Genomic DNA, 23,238 nt, shown 5'->3' with positions numbered 1-23,238 from the left:
ATTGAGTCAGTCATCGAAAAGCTCCCCAAGAAGAAAAGCCCAGAACCAAATGGCTTCACATGTGAATTCTACCAAGCATTCAAGAAAGAATTAGTATCAATCCTGCTCAAACTCTTCAAAAACAACTGAAGACGAGGGAAAGCTACTGTGCTGGTTTGAATGTATTATGTCCCCCAAAACGCTATTATCTTTGATGTAATCTTGTGTGGGCAGACATATCAGTGTTGATTAGATTGTAATTGGTTGAGTGTTTCTGTGGAGATGCACCCCACCCAACTGTGGGTGGTAACTCTGGATAAATTTCCATGGAGGTGTGACCCCACCCATTTAGGGTGGGTCTGAATTAGTTCACTGGAGCAGAATATAAGCTCAGACAGAAGGAGCAAGCTTGCTACAGCCAAGAGGGACACTTTGAAGAATGCACAGGAGCTGACAGAGTAGCTGCAGATGAGAGATAGTTTGAAGATGGTCGTTGAAAGCAGGCTTTTACTCCAGAGAAGCTAACAGAGGACAAATGCCACAAGAACTGAGAGTGACATTTTTGAGGAACTGCAGCCCAGAGAGGAACATCCTGGGAGAAAGTCATTTTGAACCCAGAATTTTGGAGCAGACGCCAGCCACGTGCCTTCCTAACTAACAGAGGTTTTCCGGACACCATTGGCCATCCTCCACTGAAGGTACCTGATTGCTGATGTGTTACCTTGGACACTTTTATGGCCTTAAGACTGTAACTGTGTAACCAAATAAACCCCCTTTTATAAAAACCAATCCATCTCTGGTATTTTGCATTCTGGCAGCATTAGCAAACTAGAACACCTATCTAACTCATTCTATAAAGCCAACATCACCCTAATACCAAAATCAGACAAAGATACTACAAAAAAAGAAAATTACAGACCAGTATCTTTAACGAATATAGACGTAAAAATCCTCAAAAAAATACTTGCAAATCTATCTTGTAATAGGAGGTGGTTTCCTAGACCTCACACCCAAGGCGCAAGCAACCAAAGAACAAATAGACAAATGAGATCTCCTCAAAATTAAACACTTTTGTACATCAAAGGACTTTGTCAGAGAAGTAAAAAGGCAATCTACGCAATGGGAGATGATATTTGGAAACCACATATCAGATAAGGGTTTAATATCCCAAATATATAAAGGGATCCTACAACGCAACAAAAGAAAGACAAACAACCCAATTAAAAAATGGACAGGCACTTTTCTGAATAGGAAATACAAATGACTCAAAAACATATGAAAAAAATGTTCAACTTCACTGGCTATTAGGGAAATGCCACTCAAAACCACAATGAGGTATCATCTCACACCTACCAGAATGGCCATTATCCAAAAACACCAGAAAATTTCAAGTGCTGGAGAGGATGTAGAGAAAGAGGCACACTTACCACTGTTGGTAGGAATACAGAATCATGCAACCATTCTGGAAGACAGTGTGGCAGTTCCTCAGGAAATTAAGTATAGATTTGCCATATGACCCATCTATTCCATTATTAGGTATATACTCAGAGGAACTGAAAGTTAAGACATGAACGGACATTTGTGAACCAATGTTTATTGTGGCATTGTTCACGATTGCCAAGAGATGGAAACAACCCAAATGGCCATCAACGTACGAGTGGATAAACAAAACTGTGGCATATACACACTATGGAATATTATGCAGCTGTAAGACCAAACAAAGACACGGAGCATATAATAACATGGATGAATCTTGATAACATTACATTGAGCAATGTTAGCCAGAAATAAAAGGACAAATACTGTATGGTCTCACTAATATGAACTAACATTAATGAGCAAACTTTGAGTTAAAAGCTGATAACACAGGCTATCAAGAGACAGAAAGAGGGTAGAGATTGGGCAGTTGATGCTGAAGGACTACATAATGTTCAGGGGGATTGACTGTATCGATCCAGAAATAAACAGCATAATACTCTGTGATAGTAGCACAATACTGTAAGTACACTGAACAAAGATGTCCATGAATAAAGCTAAGAGGTAAGCTAGGGGCATGTATGACACCAGAGGCAAAGATAGACGATAAAGACTGGGGCTGTATAACTAAACAAAAACTGGAGTGGGCAACAATTGTGACTAAATGTACAAATATAAAAATGTTCTTACATGTGGGAAAACAAACGAATGTCAACTATGCAGAGTGTTGAAAAAGGGATAGTATTAGGAAAAAATATAGTCAAAGCAAACTGGTGTCTATGGTCCACAGTAACATTGTAATATGCTTCCATTAAATGTAACAAAGGCAATATACCAAAGGTAAACGTGTATGAGAGGGGCATATAAGGAAGGGATATGGGATTCTTGATAGTGGTGTTGTTGTCTGACCCTACTATTATATTGTATACTATGATATTTTACTTTTTCTTTCTATTATCTCCTTCATTATTCGTTAAAAAAAAATTCAATGTGCTTTTTTTTTTTTGCAAACATGGAACAGCTGATTCTAAAGTTCACAGGGAATTGCAAGGGACTACGAAGAGCCAAAATCATCTTGAAAAGGAAGAAAAAAAATCGAAGGCCTCACTCTTCCCAGTTTCAAAACATTCTACAAAGCTATAGTACACAAAACAGTGTGGAGCTGACATAAGGACAAACATACAGATGAATGGAACAGAACTGAAAGTTATGAAATAAACACATTTATCTATGGCCAACTGCTTTTCAACAAAAGTGTCAAAACCATTCAATTAGGAAATAACAGTCTCTTCAACAAATGATGCTGAGACAACTAGACATCCATATCAAAAATAATGAAACTGGAGCCCTACCTTACTCCCATATGTAAAAATTAACTCAAAATGGATCAAAAATCTAAATATAAGAGAGCTAAAACTAAGAAACTCGTAGATTAGGTAAATCTTCATAATCTTGTATTGGCAATGGATTCTTAGATATGACACTAAAAGCACAAGCAACAAAAGAAAATATAAATAAACTGGACTTCATCAAAATTAAAAACTTTTCTGCATCAAAAGACATTATCATAAAAGTGATATGACAACCTACAGAATCGGAGAAAGTATTTGGAAGGCCTCAGGTAAGGGTTTAACATCCAGAATATACAAAAAACTTTTATAACTCAACAACGAAAAAGACAAAGACAAAAAAAAAAAATTAAAAAACAGATAAAGGACTTGAACAGACACTTCTCCAAAGACAATATACAAAAGGCTAACAAGCACTTGAGGCAATGCTCAACATCATTAGTCACGAAGGAAATGCAAATTAAAAGCACAATAAGATATCATTTGCTATCTACTAGCATGGCTACAATAAACAAAATGGAAAATAAGTGTTTGTGAGGATTTGGAGAAATTGAAACCCTCATACACTGCTGATGGGAAACATAAAGTAGCACAGCCAAAGCTGGAAACCATTTGATGTTCCTCAAAATGTTAAACATAGAATTACCAGTAAGAATCAGCAATTCCACTTCTAGGTATGTTCCCAAGGCTTAAAAGCAGGGATTCAAAGAAATACTTGTATGCAAATGTTCATAGCTGTACTATTCACAACAGTCAAAAGGTCAAAACAACCCAAACATCCATCAACAGCTGAATGGAAAAACAAATTGTGGCATATCTGTACAATGAAGTATTATTCAGTCTCAAAAAGGAATAAAGTACTGATAAATGCGATAATGCAGATGAACCTTGAAAGAAGCCAGACACAAAAGGTCATATATTATATAATTCCATTTTAAGAAATATCCAGAGTAGGTACAACCCATAGAGAGAAAGAGATTACCGGTTGCCAAATGTTGGAGATGAGGAGGTAGGAAACCACTTAATGGGCATAGGGTCTCTTTAAGGGATGATGAAAATATTTTGGAATTTGATAGAGGTGATGGTTGTTCAACATTGTGAATGTACTAAATTCCACTGAATTGTATACTTTAAAGTATTAATTTTATGTTATGTGAATTTTACCTCAATAAATTTTTTTTAAAATCAACTGCATTTCTACATGTTAACAAAAAATTACAGAATCTGAAATTAAAAACACATTACTACTTCCATCAATCTACAGAAAATTAAAATTCATGTATGAACTTAAAACATGTATAGAATCAGTACATGTTGAAAATAACAAAATGCTGATTTAAAAAAATCTGAGAATCTGTCAATTGGAGAGGGTGCTGTAGAATATGTTAATGAGGAGATGTTACTATCTCATTACCTTGTCACACACGTAAAAGTCATTCAACCAATAGGTGGTTCAGTCTACAATCATCATAGATATCAAGAGAAAGTGACAGCTTAGGGACTGTGTCACAAGGGAGAGGCAGGATTTGAACAGAGCTTTCAAGGATAAATCAAATTTCATGAATAGGGATGATTTTGGGATGAGATTGGTGGGGAAAATATGAGGAAAGGAGGAAACATGAAGATTTAAAAACCCACAATGAGACTGACAGCTTGGTGTACTGAGTCCTTTATCTTGGGGCTGGCCCATATGAAGCTTGTTGCTGCAAGGAGAGGCTTAACCTGCTTATAATTGTGCCTAAGAGTCTCCCCGAGGGCCTCTCTGTTGCTCAGATGTGGCCCTCTCTCTCTAACTAAGCCACCTCGGCAGGTGAAATCACTGCTCTCCCCTTTATGTGGGATCTGACTCCCAGGGGTGTAACTCTCCCCGGCAAACACAGGATATGACTCTCGGGGATGAATATGGACCCAGTATTGTGGGATTGAGAACATCTTCTTGCAAAAGGGGGATGTGAAATGAAATGAAATAAAGCCTCAGTGGCTGAGAGATTTCAAACGGAGTTGAGAGGTCACTCTGGTGGACATTCTTACGCACTATATAAGATAACACTTTTTAGGTTTTAATATATTGGAATAGCTAGAAGTAAATACCTGAAACTACCAAACTCCAACCCAGTAGCCTTGACTCTTGAAGATGATTGTTTTAACGATGTAGCTTACAAGGGGTGACAGTGTGATTGTGAAAACCCTGTGGATCGCACTCCCTTTATTCAGTGTATGGATGGATGAGTAGAAAAATGGGGACAAAACCTAAATGAAAAATAGGGTGGGATGGGGGGTGGGATTTGGGTGTTGTTTTCTTATTTTTTTAATTCTGATTCTGGTTCTTTCTGGTGTAAGGAAAACGTTCAAAAATAGATTGGGGTGATGAATGCACAACTATGTGATGGTATTGTGAACAGCTGATTGTACACCATGGATGACTGTAGGGTATGTGAATATATCTCAATAAAACTGAATCTAAAAAACACCTCACGATTAAATCAATTAGGCTGTAGCAAAAAGCTTATTTAAAAATAGGAGATCAAACAAAGTAGACTGGAACATGAATTTAGAAGCTTTTAAATACAAGACTCAAGAACTGTTGGATTTTTTTGAGCAAGTAAGTAATATAATTAGGGCAACTTCTAGAAAATTTAAACAAAAGACCTTACACAAATGAAACGAAGTAAGCAAAGAGTGATCAATTCACAGATGAATGCAACAGACAGTATGAAGAAAATTAATAGCAATGGGAACTGAAAGATAAGATAAACACACATTATATTGCCAAAGGAAAGGCAAAAAGACCCTGTAACTGTAAAGGCAGAAAGTAAGTAATAGAAATATTTCGAGTTAATGATCAGAGAATGGTGATATCACTAGCAGGAAAAGGTTTTGAAACAAAGATGACTAAACCAGTTTTAGACATAGTAATGTCAGAAAACACAAGTGTCCAACAACCACCTGATTAGGTTTTTATTAGAAAACAATGTCAGTAAAAATGTTCTGTTTGGTAAAAGTAACGTGTCTGTTGAAAGGGAAGTGTGTGGGAGGCAGGCATAAAATATGAAATGGTACAGGGTAACTTAAGGACGAAAATATTGCTCAAATAAAACTAGAATCCTTAAGTTGGGAAACAGACCCTTTTTACGAATTAACCAGTTTGCCACTGGGGTCACATGACTAAAATTAAAATGTGATATTAAAGCATTGCATGTAAATATTGCTTATTGAACAAATATTTATTGAGTATCTCTGTGTCAAGAAGTGTTCTAAATGATGAGTGTGCTGGTTTGAAGCTGTTATGTACCCCAAAAAGGCCATGTTCTTTTGATCCATTCCTGTAGGTGTGGACCTGTGGGTGGGACCTTTTGATTAGGATGTTTCAATTGAGATGTGACCCAACCAATTCAAGGTGAGTTTTAATCCTTTACTGGAGTCCTTTATGAGAGGATAAAGGACAGAAGAAAGGCAGAGAGCTCAGAAAGAGAAACACCCAGAGAGGTGATAGAAAAAAGGTCCCCAGAGGAGCCATTGAACTAGAACCCAGGAGAGAAGGGCCAGGAGACATTGCCATGTGCCTTCCCATGCGACAGAAGAATCCTGGATACCGGCAGCCTTTCTTCAGAGGAGGTATCATCCTGTTGATGTCTTAGTTGGGATATTTTCATGGCCTCAGAACGATAAATTTGTAAGCTAATAAATTCCCATTGTAAAAGCCAACCCATTTCTGGTACACTGCATTCCAGCAGCTTTAGCAAACTGAAACAGTGAGTACACAATGGTGAATAAGACAAAGTCCTGTTCTCATTTTATCCTAGTAATTTGTTGAATCATGATTAATCTAAAGACTTCAGGATAATTTTAACCTAAATTTTGTTATTTAGGTTGAAAATCTTTACATTATCTAGGATCATCAAAATTGGCATTCAGCATATTAGACACTATTAACGTAAACCCAACATATTTTAAACACCCTTGGCTATTCATGTCGTTTTGGTAAGACTATGATCAATAGTGAGTAATGAATCATTAATTATTCAATAATGGTATCAAATCTCATTTAATTAATAAGCAGAGGCCAGAATCTCTAATAAACACAGCAGCTCATAATTCTATACGGAGCATGACATTTTTCAACAACCTTTCGGTCAACTAAATATTTAACATATGAACATGCTTTGCAGTAACCTGCAGAAAGCTACTAGAACAAAAAACGTATTTGTGCGATATTATGAAGATTAAATGCTGATGACTCTCCCATCTCTCCTTTAAGTTACAGGTCTGTAAAATCTAAGTGCCATCTAACATTTCTACTCCAATGTCTTAAGATAATTAAAGTTTAATATATCTATAACTTAGTTGTTGTTCTCTCCAGATCTGCTTCTTCTCCAGTTAGGTCAGAAGCCTGGATATCATCCTTAAGTCCTCCCTCATTCTCCTACTTCCTCTTCATTAAAATCAATCACCAAAGTTGATATATTTTGTTGTTTAAATCTCCCTCAAATCCAACCACATCTCTCTATCCCCACTGCCACCACGCTAAAATCAAGCCAGCATCCTCCCTCCCTCTAACCGTTTAACCTGAATCCAATCTAGTTCCCCTCCAATCTGTTCTCCACATTTTAGTTAGGGACCTTTTCTAAAACAAATCTGATCACATCACTTTCTCACACCTAAACCTCTTCAATGCTATCTCATTATTCCATAAATCCAGATTCCTTAAAACGATTTATAAACACAATAAAATAGCCCTAGTCTAATCCTCTACAGTCTTCTCTCTTGATATTAGCAGCTCCTCACATCCCACCCATGTTGGACTCTACACTCAAGACATAGCACATTCTTTCCGTTCTGCCAATCTTCCACCCTCTCTCTTACCTTTCATCCTTTACACATGATGTTTCTTCTGCTAACAACAGTCTTTCCCCAACTTTTTACTTAGATAAATCACCAACAGTTCCTCCAAGTTTCATTTTAAATATCACTTCTTCTGGGAGGCCTTATGTTTCCAAACAGTCATTCAACAAATACTAAATGCCTATTATAAGCAAAGCACTGTCCTAGATGCATGGATATATATTAACAAATAAAACAGACTTTCCTGGTTTTTGCTTTCCTGCAACATAGTCTATACTATCATGACACAAACCATGTTTAATTTCAATTACATATTTAGTCATCTTTCCTTCCTCCTCAGACTGGTACACTAGTATCAAGTATGAGCTGAAACTAACTAAAATAACCAATTCATAAAATAATGAATGAATAAATAACTTAAATATTTACTGAGCACCTATCATGTGACAGATAGGTCAGCACTGCTCAGCCTAGATATGAGACCCTAAAAGGTTTCACTTATCTTCTTTAATGTTCATTTCAAAAGAATATACAGATCAGAAGATTTAGGTTCTAATTCTGTCTTTGCAACTATCTACCTGAGGTCAAGCAAGTCACTTATTATTCCTCAAATTCACACCTTTATGTATAATACTGTAATATTTAAGTTAATAAAAGCTAAGGAGTCCTTCACAGTATAATTTAATTCCTGGTGGGTTCAAAATCAGACTTGTTTTGAACAAGGTAATAGTTCAAACAATGAATCCCTAAGCTGTAGTAAAATGCAACTTCAATATATTTAAGAAAATGTCAGTAATTCTGGCAACTTGGGCATCCAGTTAAATGAAACTATTTTACGTATTTTCTGAATACTAATATACCCATAAATCAAGCTCAATCAAAATTCTGTCCTTTCTTTTAGAGCCCAACTCCAGTATCACCCTCCTCTAGGAAGGCCTTCCTGATCTCTTCCTTAAAAATTTCCATCTCTGTCTTACTGTACTATACGAATCGTATCTGACAATATTCTCTTGATCACTTTTAACAGTATGGTACTGAAAATTCTAATCAACAATACTTCAAGATATAGTACAGTGTCTGGAATATAAGCTATCAATCAAGGCTTACTGAATGTTTACAGTTTAGACCTACCACAGAAGGCTAAACTAGAACAATAGAAAAATCCTTTGGTCTGATGTTTATGGTTTCCTGTTCACATATTTCAATGATATTTGCCACTTCTTTAACTGTTAGGTGGAAAAACACTTCAGATTTGGATAGAAACTTTTATATAGTAAATCCAGGACTGAATAAAACTTTCTTCGGAAAAACAGATTGATAGCTCAGCTTCAAAACCGATCAATGTAGCATTCTTATCCCAAGTGAAATAGCACAATGAAACGAAGGATAAGTTTCAAGAGCGATACAAACACATCCAGGAGTAAAGGCAATCCCTGGAAAATGCAGCACAAAAAAATAATAGTAAACCAAAAACAAGCAAATATCTTAATTCTTAAAAAGAACACAGAGAAAACCATCAAAGTGTTAAGGATTTTCTCATTTCTTTATTTTCTGGTATTAAATTTCGTAGTTTCCAGAATTAAAAAAAACAGGATTTTGTTGACTTTAAAACTGGTTCTGAGACTAATAATGGACAGTTAAGGGCAGTAAAAAGATAACCACAAAGACGACAAGTATCCAGTGATTGAGTTGCAGAGGTAACAGATTTTAATCAGCTTGCTACTCATTTAGACTTCATTAACCTAACATTTAGTAATGGCTTTTATTTTACTTTTACTTACAGACTGTGCTAAAGTTAGTCTGTAGTAAACTATAAAGAAATTCACGATAAGGAAATATTTATCCAAAACAAACAGTATAAGGGGGGAAAAGGGCAAACAATCTGGTTATTCAATATTAAATAACTTTTGAACGCAATATGTTAACACATGAAAGTATGCTAACTGATGGATTTAACAGTAAAGGAGAAAAATTTTTGCAAATCATATATTTTCCAATGAAATTTAAGTTATGACTGTGACATTTCAAATCTTTGAGGAATCTCACAATTAAAGAAATGTATAGTAAAATAAATACCATTTTTCACCAATTAGACTGGCAAAGATAAAAACACTGATTAATATTTAGCAGGGTGTAAGAAAGGAGACACAGTCACAAACTACTAATGGTAATGTTCAATGGTAAAACCTTGTTGCAATTTTCCAGTATCCATCAGAAGTACACATATCCTCTGACCAAGCAAGCAATCCACCGCTTCAAATTATTCTACAGAAACTCTCATACATTCCCAAATGATAGTCAAGAATATTTACTGCAACACTGCTTATAAAATAAAAAAACTGAGATTTACCCAAATATCTATTAATAAGGAAACAATTACATTAAATGTGATCCATATGTAGAAAAAATTCCAAGATACATTGGTAAATGAAAAGACCAAGATGCACAATAAACAACAGCTATTTTTGGTAATTTATAAAGAATACATTGCTGGGTAGAAGCGGTAAGTATTACTTTCTAATTTTAAATATTTCTGTGTTATCTGCTTATATACCTAAGCATATATAACTTTTATTAAAAAAATAAATTTTAAAATATTAAATGTTACTTGGCAATATAGGTGGAAAAGGTCAAATGCACATTGTACAATCTCATAAAGAACCAAAAACAAAGAATTTTATTAATTAAAAGGTTTTCTTCACCCTAAAACAAAGTGTTACAGTGCTATTAAAGAAACTGAAGAACAGGCAGTTAATTTGGGAATTAAGCCAATTCTAAGAACAAACAGAGCAAATACTTATAAAGAACTTCAAATCCTTGGATTCAGGGATTCTGTAAAATGAAAAAAGCTACCAGCAGTTGCCTGTGTGAAATACTGAAGTACAAAATGAATAGAAATACATCCCAGAGTAATTTGGGCATAGGATACACAGGTAATTGAAAAGTCTCCTTGAGAGACTGGAGAAAAATATGGAAGTAATAAATTTACCAACCTGGGGAAATCCTTACATGCTCCAAACATTGGGGACTACCGATTTAGTAGGCTGAGCCCTCGATCTTGGGACTTGTCTCTATGGAGCTTGGTACTGCAAAGGAGAGGCTAAGACTACTTATAACGGTGCTTAAGAGTCACCCCCAGAGAACCTCTTTTGTTGCTCAGATGTGGCCTCGCTCTCTTAAGCCAACTTGGCAAGTGAACTTGCTGCTCTCCTCCCTACTGGGATATGACTCCCAAGGGTGTAAATCTCCCCGGCAACACGGGACATGACTCCAAAGGAAGAGTGTGAACCCAGCATCATGGGACTGTGAAAGCCTTCTTGACCAAAAAAGGGAAAGGAAATGAAACAAAGTAAGTTTCAGGGGCTGAGAAATTTCAAATGGAGTCAGAGACCATTCTGGAGGTTATTCTTATGCATTATGTAGACAGCCCTTTTAGTTTTCAGTGAATTAGAATAGCTAGAAGGAAATAGCTGAAACTGTTGAATTGCAACTCAGTAGCCTGGATTCTTAAAACGAATGTATAACTATACAGCTTATAAGATGTTGACTGTGTGATTGTAGAAAACCTTGTGGCTCACCTATATCCAGTGTATGGATAGATGAGTAGGAAAATGGGGACAAAAAAGTACATGAATAATAGGGACATAGCGGAGATGTGCTGTTTGGGGTATTCTTTTCTACTTTTATTTCTATTTTTTTTTTTTTTTTTTTTTTTTTGGGGTAATGAAAATGTTCAAAAGTTGACCTTGTGGCTCACAGTCCCTTTATCCAGTGTATGGACAGATGAGTAGAAAAATGGTGACAAAAAGTAAATGAATAATAGGGAGGGATGGAGGAATGGGTATTCTTTTTCACTTTAATTTTTATGCGTATTCTTGTTTTTGTGTGGTAATGAAAGCATTCAAAAATTGACTGGTGATAAAAGCACAACTATATAATGGTACTGTGAACAACTGATTGTACACTTTGGATGACTATATCATATGTGAATATATCTTAATAAAATTGAATTTAAAAAAATTGTATGCATTTTACCATATGTCAATTATATCTTAATTTTTAAAAACACCTGTATAAATGTGATGGAAGTTAGGATAAATTAAACCAGTGTCATCCCAAAAGCAATAAGTAATTTACAGGAAATCAAAACAAAAATTGTGATGATATCAGCTACTCAATTACCATACTTCTCATCCTAGGCTGTTTTTCACAAATATTCAGATCAGCAAGTTTTGGTTTTTTTTTTAAACTTTTTTTAATGCAATTTCATTGAGATATAGTCACATACTATACATCATCCAAAGTGTAGAATCATTTGTTCACAGCATCATCACAGTTGTGCATTCATCACCACAATCAATTTTTTGAACATTTTCATTACTTCAAAAAATAAGAGTACAAATAAAAATAAAGGTAAAAAAGAACACCAAAACAGCTCATACTCCTTTTCCCCCATTTGTATTCATTTACTTTTTGTCCCCCTTTTTACTACTCATTTATCCATACACTGGATAAAGGCAGTGTGAGCCACAAGGTTTTCACAATCACAGTCATACCGTGTAAGTGATATAGTTACACTATCGTCTTCAAGAATCAAGGATACTGGATTGTGGTTCAACAGTTTTAGGTATTTTCTTCTAGCTATTCTAGTACACTAAAAACTAAAAAGATATCTCTTATAATGCGTAAGAATAACCTCCACAAGGACCTCTTGACTCCATTTGAGATCTCTCAGCCACTGAAACTTTATTTTGCTTGATTTCTCTTCCCTCTTTTGGTCAGGAAGGTTTTCTCAATCCCACAATGCTGGGTCCAGGTTCATTCCCAGGAGTCAGGTCCCACATTGCCAGGGAGATTTACACCCCTGGGAGTCAAGTACCACCTAGCGGGGAGAGCAGTGAGTTAACAGCCGAGTGGGCTTAGAGAGAAATAGGCCACATCTGAGCAACAAGAGTTATTCTGGGGGTGACTCTTAAGCACCATTGTAAGTAGGCTCAGCTTCTACTTTGAAGTAAAAAGCATTGTAAGGGAAAGCCCCAAGATCAAGGACTTGGTCAACTCAATGGTAGTCCCCAATGCTTGCAAGAACATCAGGAATTCCCCAGGTGGGGAAGTTCAGTGCTTCCACATTTTTCCAAGGCCCTCAAGGTGGCTGTGCAAATACTTTTTATTCTCTGCCTGAATTAGTCTGGTATGTATCGGGGCTTCATGCTAACCTGTACAAATCAACCAGATCTCATCCCCTAATTCAAGCTTCCAGATAATTATGGTGTTTCAATAAACTGACCATACAAGTTAAATTACATAGCATGCTACAGAAAGTATAGATTTTATTCCAAACAAAAATCTCTTCCTTTGGTCTCACACAGAAGTTGAGGTTTTAAAACACAGTCAATATCATCCTTTTCCCTTTAGTCTAGTTTACCTTAGTTCTAACCAAGTCCATTTCATTCCTATCTCTAATTGAAGTCTGATCTATTTTTCAGCTTTTTTAACATTTGCTACTGTATGAGGTAATGCTGACATTCATAGCGGCTGGACTCTGGCTCTGAATCTCAGGTGTCACACAGATACCCGAAGTTACAGGGACTGCCCACCTCAGCATCTCAGAATTTAGAGACAACCATTACAATTCATGAATAGATATGACTGCTGTAAGAGCTTACAATCTAGGAACCTTTACCATAAGCCTTCCCCTGACAACCTATGCTCTCTGATTCAATTCTCAGAATTTGCACATTATAGCTAGTGAGGTGTTATAATGTTTGTCTTTTCGATTCTGGCTTATTTCACTCGACATAACTGTCCTCAAGGTCCATTCACCTAGGTGCATACCTCACGACTTCATTTCTTCTTGGTACTGCTCAGCATTCCATTGTATGTATACACCACAGTTCACCATTCTGTTTATCAGTCTATGTACCGTTATGCCATCTCTATCCATTGCAAATTGTGAAAATGGCTGCCATACACAGCAGTGTGCAATGTCCACTCATGTCCCTGCTCTCAGTTCTTCCAAGTATACCCAATAACAGGTTGCAGGACCACATGGCAACCCCATAGTTAGCATCCTGTGGAACCACCACACTGCACTCCAGATGGGCTGCACCATTCTACTTCCCTACCAACAGGAAATAGGTGAATCCTACTCTCCACATTTTCTCCAGCACTTGTATCCTTTTGACTTTAAGTTTTATTCACACATCATACAATCCACCGAAAGTAAACAATCAATGATTCCCAGTATAATTATTTAATTATGCAATCACCATCACAATCTATGAGGACATTTCCGTCTCTTCCTCAAAGAAAGAGGAAAAGGAGAAAAAAAAATGAATAAAAATACAAAGAAGAAAACTAAAAATAAAATACAGTGAAAAGGTCAGACAACATCACCACCACCAAGAATCCCATTCACTCCCTTATAACCCCCCTTTATAGACATTTAGCTTTGGTATATTGTCTTCATTACAATTAATGGAAGCATCTTACAATGTTACCATTAACTATAGACTCTACTTGGCATTGATTGCATTTTTCCCCTATTACCATCCAATTTTCAACACCTTGCAATGTTACATTCATTTGTTCTCCCTCATCTAAAAACATTCTTATATTTGTACATTTACTCACCAATAATGACCTCTCTAGATTTTGCTAAGTTGTACAATCTGTTTTTATCTTCTGTCTTTCCTTCTGGTGTCATACTTGCCCTTAGTCTTCCTCTTTCAACAGTACTCACACTCATCTTTGTTCAGCGTACTTAAAAGTATTATGTTATCATCACACACTATTATGCTATCCATTCCATTTCTGGATCTATACAATCAATCCTGTTGAACATTCTGTACTCCTTCACCATCAAATGCCCAATCTCTAACCTCTTTCTGTCTCCTGATAATCTGTGTTCTCAACTCTCAAATTTTGCTCATCAATGTCAGTCCATATTAATGAGACCATACAGAATCTGTCCTTTTGTTTCTGGCTAATTTCACTCAATGTCATGTCTATTGTTTACTACCGTTTTGTCTTTTGGATTTTATATGTCACATCTTATTTTATTTTTTCCTCTCTCTCTTTTTATCCTTACTGATAGTCTTCATTTATAAATTATTCTCCAAACCTCTCACTCCTGTCTTTTCCTATCTGCCTATAGTGCTCACTTAAGTATTTCTTGTAAAGCAAGTATCTTGGTCACAAAGTCATTTCCCTGAGACCCTGCTCATATTTTCCATTCTTTTCCCTATCTGCTGCTGTGTGTGTAGGATCTCAGCTGTCCTGTCCTCCAGTTCATGAATCCTTTCTTCTGCCTCTTCAAATCTCCTGTTTGTCTCCACTGTGTTTTTCATCTTTTCTACTGTGCCTTTCATTGCCATAAGTTCTGCCAATTATTTTTTCAAACTTTCAAGTTCTTCCTTATGTTCGTCCAATGTCTTCTTTATAGCCTTCGTCTCCTTTTGCCATTCTCTTTCCTCAACTAACTGATTTGATTTTTGAATTGATTTAGGTGATGTGTTTGATTAATAATTAGTTGTTTCAATTCCTGTATCTCAGTTAAGTTTAAGTTTTTCAACTGACTGGACCATTTCTTTGTTTTTCCTCATGTTATTTGTAATTTTTTGTTGTCTAGGCATCTGGTTTCCTCAATTACCCCAATCAGATTTTTCCAGACCAGATGGGCCCAGTTCTCAGTGGGAGACTGTATTCAGTATCAGATTTCCCTAAGAATGAGACCCAGTAGATGATGAGACTTTCCTGTGAGGCCCCTAGACTCTGTGCTTTTCCTATCCTGCCCAGCAGGTGGCACTTGTCAGCCCACAGCTCCCCACCAGTGTAAAGAGGTGTGATGTATTTAATTCTCAGTGGACCCTGTCCCAGCCAGGGACCAAGCATGTCAGAAGCCAAGCTTAGGCTGTTTCTGTTGGTTTCCCCCCTCCCCTCCCAGGCCATGGGGTCTGAATTTTCTAAGGGAGGGCCACCACTTGAGCTGGGCCCCAACCCCCCCTTCCTTAGGGAACATAAGCCCTTTGGGGAACTGTCTCCTACACTTGAGTTTTTCCTTTGACTTTCTGACTATTTAACTCCATCCTTACTTGGGTCAGCACTGACAACTGAAACTGCCTGAGGCTTTCTCTAATGAGCTACTTAGAATGAGAGGAAAAAAAAAAAAAAAAAAGGAAAAAAAGCAAGAAGTCCCCTTTTCAGAGTCAGTCCCCAGCCCCCTGCAGTTTCTCCAGTTGACCAGAGTTGGTACACGGTTCTGTGTTTATCTGTGGTTACAGCACAAATTCAGTAGTCCAAATTTGTTAATTAAAACTGCAATTGGAGCTTCATTGAGCTACATTCCCTTGCTCCCAGCAGGGACCGCTGCTTTTTCCTACAGCGAAGTTTTGAAACTCAGCCTGCCATGCTGGTGGGGGAGGGGGGCCAGCGCCGCAGTTTGGGGAGCTTTACTTACAGTTCTATGCTGTGATCTCAGCCGTTCCACCCATTCCTGACTGATACACGCTGTTGTCCAGTCATGGATGTTCCCCTATCAGTATTTCCATACTATTTCCTAGTTGTTCCTGGCTACTTACTAGTTGCTCTAGGGGACTAACTAAATTCCACACCTCCCTATGCTGCCATCTTGCCCCCTGCAGATATCCAGATCAGCTAGTTTTTGATAGCTGAAACATTTGGTTAGATTTCACGAAGACCAAGTTAATTGCAATTTTATCAAAGTATTCTTTTTAATCTGTTAGTACTTTGAAGCCATGCTCACTTACCAAAAAATAGTGAATGTATTTTTTTTTAACCTTTCAACAGTTTATATTATTTAAAAACATTCTTTCACAAACCAGACCAAAAGTACATGATCACAATTCATTTTTCTGAAAGTCAACCGTCTTGGGAATTAAAGCTAATCAGAATGCTACATTAGAATAGTCATTCCGTAGAGATGTCCACAAGAAAAACATTAAAAATTATTTACACTATTTTAACAGACAGAAGTCACAATTTGGGAACTTTAACCCATTTGTAGACACCCTTTGTTCATAGAAATAAGTAAAATTTATATAAGTAAAGATTACTCATGTACTAGGATCCATTAAAGCAAGAACACTCTAGCAATTGAATAAATCTCTTCAGTAAGAGATCTGGCTTCTGGGTAGCTAAACCAAATACCAACTTGATTTTCTAACATGTTAGGATAGTCACTGGAGACTTGTATATTTTAGTTAACCTCAACATAAAAGAAAAGCTAAGACTAGTCCTAAAATTTGACAGCTATATTTTTAGTCCCATCAAATCAACTGGAACAAGTATGTAAAAAAGTGATTCTTCCTATTTCAAAATTTTACTAAAAAACTCAGTAGTCCTGGACTTCAAATGCACTTTTTAAAACCATAAAATTTTGTATTATTGACTTTAATATACAGCATTTAACAAAACAGTCTTCTACTTACCTAGGTTTTGCTTTATTAACATCTTGCTGTAAGAACAATCTCATCCGAAATTAAATCAAACCTGCAATGACACATATAAAGATTATCATTCAGTTTTTTGCTTCAGGTATGAATGAGTACATCTATAATACACTCCTCTTTCAAATTAAAAACCAAACAGCAAACTATTTTTTAGATGTACCATCTATTTGAAAATATATTCAGCTAAAACATGATCATTCCATTTTAACCTTCAGGAAATTACTGCTAATTATCTGTTCTCCTGAGGAACAATAATCTATTCAAATGAAACAAACTTTCTAATTCTCTTTAATTTATAATAACCTGTTTTTCTTAACTTTAATACTATGACAATGGTAATACTTAAAGTATTTGTTAATAAACACACTTCATCTATTATCATGTACTTATCAAAAAATACAGCAAAAAGCTGAAGACAAAAAAGATACAGTATGGGATGGCATAGAGGTATATACTAATAGTAATCATAATACTGGCTAATATTTATTAAGTACTTAATAAAGGCCAGACACTGTTATTCTAGAGAACAGCATACAGTGATACTCTCTTTCTTCCTTAACTTAATCCTCAATCTAGTATAATGTGACCTCTACTCCAACAATCCACTGAAAATGTATTCACCAAAAAATCTACCTACTCCAACTAATTTTACCACATTCCACAATTCCCCTACCTGAAACTGGCTTAACATTCCTCGGAATTCTCCATATCAAACAAAACAAAACAAAACAAAAAAAAAAACAAATCACCACTATCTCCTCCACATTTCTTGATTGTATCCTTTTCCCTACTGCCAGTCTCACCTAGATTACGGTAAATGTGCTACTTTCAGACTCACTTTCATCTCAAATTCATCACTCTCAGAACTATGAGTAATCATTTTACTGTAGCTGCCTCAACATGTCACATCTATGCTTCAAGTCCTTTACTAGTACTTATCAACCTCAGAATAAAAACTCTTTAGCACAGAACTTCTCAGGAAGATACTCTACAATCTCAACCTTATCTATCTGTCTATTCCTAATCACTACTCTCCCATTCATTTCTTATTTCTACACAAAAACCTCTTCATGAGCTCTCAACTTTCACACCTTTTTGCATACTGTTCCTCATACCCTATAACTGCTTTCTAATACTTTAACTCTGCTAACATCTTTTTACTAGGCCTTCAATATTTAACTCAGTCACAAGAGCAGATGCTTTTTTTTTTTCAATCCTTTCAGTTGTATAAAGCTGTGTTTCTCAAGTTGCTATAACAACTAGTGATAGTTCTCTATCTACCCTTTCTTTTTCTTTCTACGTGTATTTTCTGAACTAGAATGTGGACACAATGAGAACAAGAATTTATTTTTCTCTCTTCAGCACTCTCAGTGGCTGGCACATAGTAAAAGCTTTATGTAGGCTGAATATGTGATTCAAAGTTTTATGTTGTATCCCAAACTTACTTAGGAATATAGAAAATAAGTAAAATTCAGGCTAATGGGCTTAATTCACTTTTTCAAGGACTAGAGAAAAATATTCACATCATCTCTGGATCCAATAACATTATTTTATTAAAACACTACATCTAAGTAAAAATACAACTAACAAAATCGGTTCAGTGATTCAGCGCAATCTTGTTTTAAGTGAATTAATTTTATGGATCATCAATACCAAGATTGTGATAATGAATGTTTCTACCCCTAGAGAAAGCAGTTTGTGGACAAGAATTCCTAGACTAATTTTAGCATTAGCCTTAAACAGAAAGGAGTTAGGGAAGAAGGCATATAATTTTAGTACTAATACTGTCAATAATCTAGAAAACAGATACTCAAACTTGAGCATGCATCAGAATCACCTGGAGGGCTTGTTATATACAGATTGTTAGCACCCTCTACTTTCTCCAGCAGAGTTTTTGATTCAATAGGTCTAGATTGGAATCTGAGATAATTTACATTTCTAACAAGTTTCTAAAGTGATGCTGATGCTTCCAGTTCAAGGACCACACAGTGAGAACCACCGACTTAGTTTTCTGCATAATGTCCAGAGATGAAAATATTCTGTCACCTACTGCTGCCAACTCCCAGCCATCCAAAATTGGATATTGAGATCTGTTACAAACTAAACTATAAATCAAAGTGAGAACACTAATAGCTCACTATGAGTCTGCTGAATGTAACACTAAAAGGCGGCCCCCAAAAGATATCCACACCCTAATCCCTGGGACCTTATGAAGGTTACCATATATGGTAAAAAATGTCTTTTGCAGACAAGATTAAGTTAAGGTTCTTGAGATGGAGAGATTATTCTGGATTATTCAGGTGAACCCTAAATGCAATCACACATATCCTCATAAGAGGGAGGCAGAGGCAGATTTGATGAGAAGAAGGCAATGTAAAGACTGAGCAAAGAGAGATTTGAAGATGCTGGCCTTGAAGATTTGGAGTGATGTCATAAGCCAGGATTGCAAGCAGGCACAAGAAGCAGGAACAGATTCTCCTCTAGAACCTCTAGAGGGAGTACAGCACTGCTGACACCTTGATTTCGGCCCAGTAATACTGATTTCTGCCCAGTGATACTGATTACCGACTTCTGGTCTCCAGAAACAGAATAAATTTCTTGTTTTAAAGCCACCTTGTTTGTGGTAATTTGTTACAGGAGCCATAGGAACTAATGCACAGAGGACGGCATGTTCTCAAGAAGATAAATAAGAAGCACCCCCCACTTAAATGCATGTATAAACACCGAACCCACATGTACAATATATAACTTTGACTTCAGTTATTTCATTTTTTTTGTCTTGCTCTGTTCTTAGTTATACCTCAAAATCTGAAATAAACTTATAATTGCATTCGTTCTCCAAATAGCCATAACCACACATTTTAAACACTATTATTTAAAGGGAAAAAAAAAAGATTTCATAATGACATTGGTTAGGAAGTACTCTTAAATTCATAACTAAAAAATATAACTGGGATTTTATTTAGATGAGTGCTAGGAGGTGGGTACAGAGAAAAAGAAAACACTTAAAAGTAGTTGGTACAGCTGGCTTTACCTCAGCAGGATTTTAATAAAACACTTACATACTAAAATTTCAAAAATACCCTCTCCAAAACCCCAAAGCCCTATCTTATCATGAGAAAAATATCAGACAAGTTCCAAATGAGGCGTATCTACAATATACCTGACTAGCACTCCTTAAAACTGTCAAGGTCATCAGAAACAAGGAAAGTCATGAAAGGCCTAAGGAGACACAATAACTAAATGTTAATGGGGTATCCTGGATAGGCTCCCAGAACAGAAAAAGAACATCAGGCAAAAACTAAGGAAATCAGAATAAATGATGGTCTTTAATTAGCAACAATGTAACAATATTTGGTTCATTAATTATTTAAAAAATACTATATTAATGTAAGATGCTAATAATTGAGTAATTGGGGAGGGAAGGGAGAAGATATGAGAACTATTTACTATCTGTTCTAATTTTCTGTAAATCCAAAATTAAAGCTATTAATTTAAGAAATGTTTTAAATATACTGTGGAGGCATCAACATTGCAGAAAATGAAACTGATAATTCATAAAAGCCTTCAGAATTAGATCCTAAAATTCCAGTTACACATAAAAAATACACACAAGGGGAGAAACGATAGTCTTTTTACAGATAGTGCTAGAAATGGACAGACATACAAAAAAAAAAAAAATGAATCTAGACAAGGACCTTACATCTTTCACAAAAATTAACTCAAAATGGATCAAAGACCTAAATGTGAAACCCAAAACTACACAATTTCTGAAAGATAACAAGGAGAAAATTTAGGTGACTTTGGATTTGGTGATGACTTTTTAGATACAACAAGAAAGCACAATCCATGAAAGAAAAATGGATGTTGGACTTCATTAAAATTTAGAACTTCTGCTCTGCAAAAGACACTATTAAAAGAATAAAAAAGATAAGCACATACTGAAAGAAATACATGCAAAACACATTTCTGATTAAAAAAAAAACTTATACCCAAAATATACAAAGAGTTCTTAAAACCCAACAATAAGAAAACAAACAACCCAATTTAAAAATGGGGTAAAGATCTGTACAGATACCTCACCAAAAAGACACACAGGCGGCAAATATGCATATGAAAAGATATTCAACATCATATGTCATTAGGAAACTGCAAACCAAAACTACAATGAGGCAACACTACACACTTATTAAAATAGCTAAAATCCAACACAATAACAACACTAAATGTCGACAATGTAGAGCAACAGAAACTCTCATTGCTGGTGGGAATATAAAATAGTACAGCCCTTTGGAAGACATTCTCACAGTTTCTTACAAGACTAAACATAGGTTTACCATGTGAACCAGCCAATCACACTCGTAGGCAAATATTTAACCAAATTAATTGAAAAGTTACATCTACACGAAAACCTGCATGTGAATGTTTATATCAGCTTTACTCATTATTGCCAAAAATTGGAAGCAATCAAGATGTCCTTCAATAAGAAAGTGGATAAACAAACTATATGCATCCATACTATGGAGTATTATTTAGCAATAAAAAGAAATAAGCTTATATGAACTACCAAAAGATGGGGAGGAAACTTAAATGCATATTGCTAACTGAAAGAAGCCAACCTGAAAATACTACATACCATCATATATCATAGTATATGATTTCAACTATATGACATTCTAGAAGAGGCAAAACTAGACACAGTAAACTAAGATCAGTGGTTGCCTGGGGTTGGGGAATGGGTGTGGTGGGGGTGGGGAAGGGATGAACAGGTGGATCACAGTGCATTTTTAGGGCAGTGAAACTATTCTGTATGATACTATAATGGTGGATACATGACATGTATTTGTCAAAACCCATGGAACTGTAGAACACAAAGAGTGAACCCTAATGTAAACTATGGATATTAATAATATTGGTTCATCAAGTGTAACAAATGTAACACACTAATGCAAGATATTAAAAATAGAAAAAACTTCGGGGGGGGCAGGAGGAGAGGAGTAAATAAGAACCCTCTCAACTTTCCACGCAATTTTTCTTTAAACCTAAAACTGCTCTAAAAAATAAGGTCTGTTCAGTGTGATGGTTCCACAAGAAGCTAAGTACATGGGGGCCATAAGGTCCTATAACCTAATTAGGGGAATATACTTGGAAGATCTGAGAGCAGGGACATGAATGGACATTTGCACCCTGGTGTTTATGGAGGCAGTATACATGATATGCAATGGGTGGAGATGGCCTAAGGGCACAAAACTGATACAAAACTGAGGAACAGAATGGTGAACTATGGTGTGTGCATACAATGGAATACTGAGCAACTGCGAGGAGTGAAGCTGTGAGATACATAATGAGATGAATGGATCCTGTAGACAGCATTTTGAGTGAACTACACCAGAAACAAAGGCAAACACTATGATGCCTCACCAATATGGACTTAACTACAATGTGTAAACTCAGAACTGAATTTTAGAGCACAGCTTAACAGGGGAATGCTTATTGTAATGGTCCCTAGATTATAAGCTCTTATAGTAGTCACATCTATTCCTGAATTGCAATTGCTGTCTCCAGATTCTGAAATGCCGATTCCTTTGTGAATAACCTAATCGATCACTGGAACTTTGGGTATCTGTGTGATACCTGAAACTCAGAGCTAGAACTTGGCAGTTATGATGTCAGTATTAGTGCATACAGAAACTGTTAAAAAAGCTGAAAAACAGTCCAGACTTCAACTAGAGATATGAATGAAGAAGATCTGGTTAGGACTAAGGCAAATTGGGCCAAAGGGCAAAGAATGATACTGACTGTGTTTTAAAACTTCAACTTCCATGTGAGACAAGGGAAGAGATGTTTACTTGGTGCAGGATCTATATTTCCTAAACAATTTAACTTGTACAGTTTGTTCAAATACCATAGTTACCTGGAACTTTGAGTAGGAACTGACACCTGGTAGGTTTATATAGTTTTTTTATGAAATAGCGACACATCCTGAAGTAATTTAGGCAGAGAATAAAAAATGTATACGCAGCCCCCCCCCCCCCCGAGGCGCTGGGGGAAAATGCAGAAGTGTTCGACTTCCTCACCTGGATTGTTGCTGATGCTCTCACAAACATTGAGGACTGGTGGTT

The 23,238-nt window shown here is 36.1% G+C and overlaps 1 protein-coding gene across 10 annotated transcripts in view; it reads right to left on the bottom strand.

The window, feature by feature from the left end:
* The window catches only part of ZNF644 (zinc finger protein 644), a 129,818-nt gene that overhangs the window by 69,724 nt on the left and 36,856 nt on the right, over positions 1-23,238 (bottom strand). For 8 of the 10 annotated variants that reach the window (XM_037826665.1, XM_037826667.1, XM_037826666.1 and 5 more), the window contains one exon: positions 17,096-17,156. The exons of 1 other annotated variant lie outside the window; for it this stretch is intronic. In XM_037826665.1, the coding sequence (XP_037682593.1) occupies positions 17,096-17,139 (44 nt within the window). In that variant the 5' untranslated portion in view covers positions 17,140-17,156. Of the gene's footprint in view, positions 1-1,406; positions 1,547-17,095; positions 17,157-23,238 lie in introns of those variants that run through there. One more of the 10 variants, XM_037826671.1, reaches the window with a different exon arrangement.

This window comes from Choloepus didactylus, chromosome 2, assembly GCF_015220235.1.
Source record: "Choloepus didactylus isolate mChoDid1 chromosome 2, mChoDid1.pri, whole genome shotgun sequence".
Lineage (NCBI taxonomy): Eukaryota > Metazoa > Chordata > Mammalia > Pilosa > Megalonychidae > Choloepus > Choloepus didactylus.
This window is presented reverse-complemented; position numbering and strand designations above follow the sequence as displayed.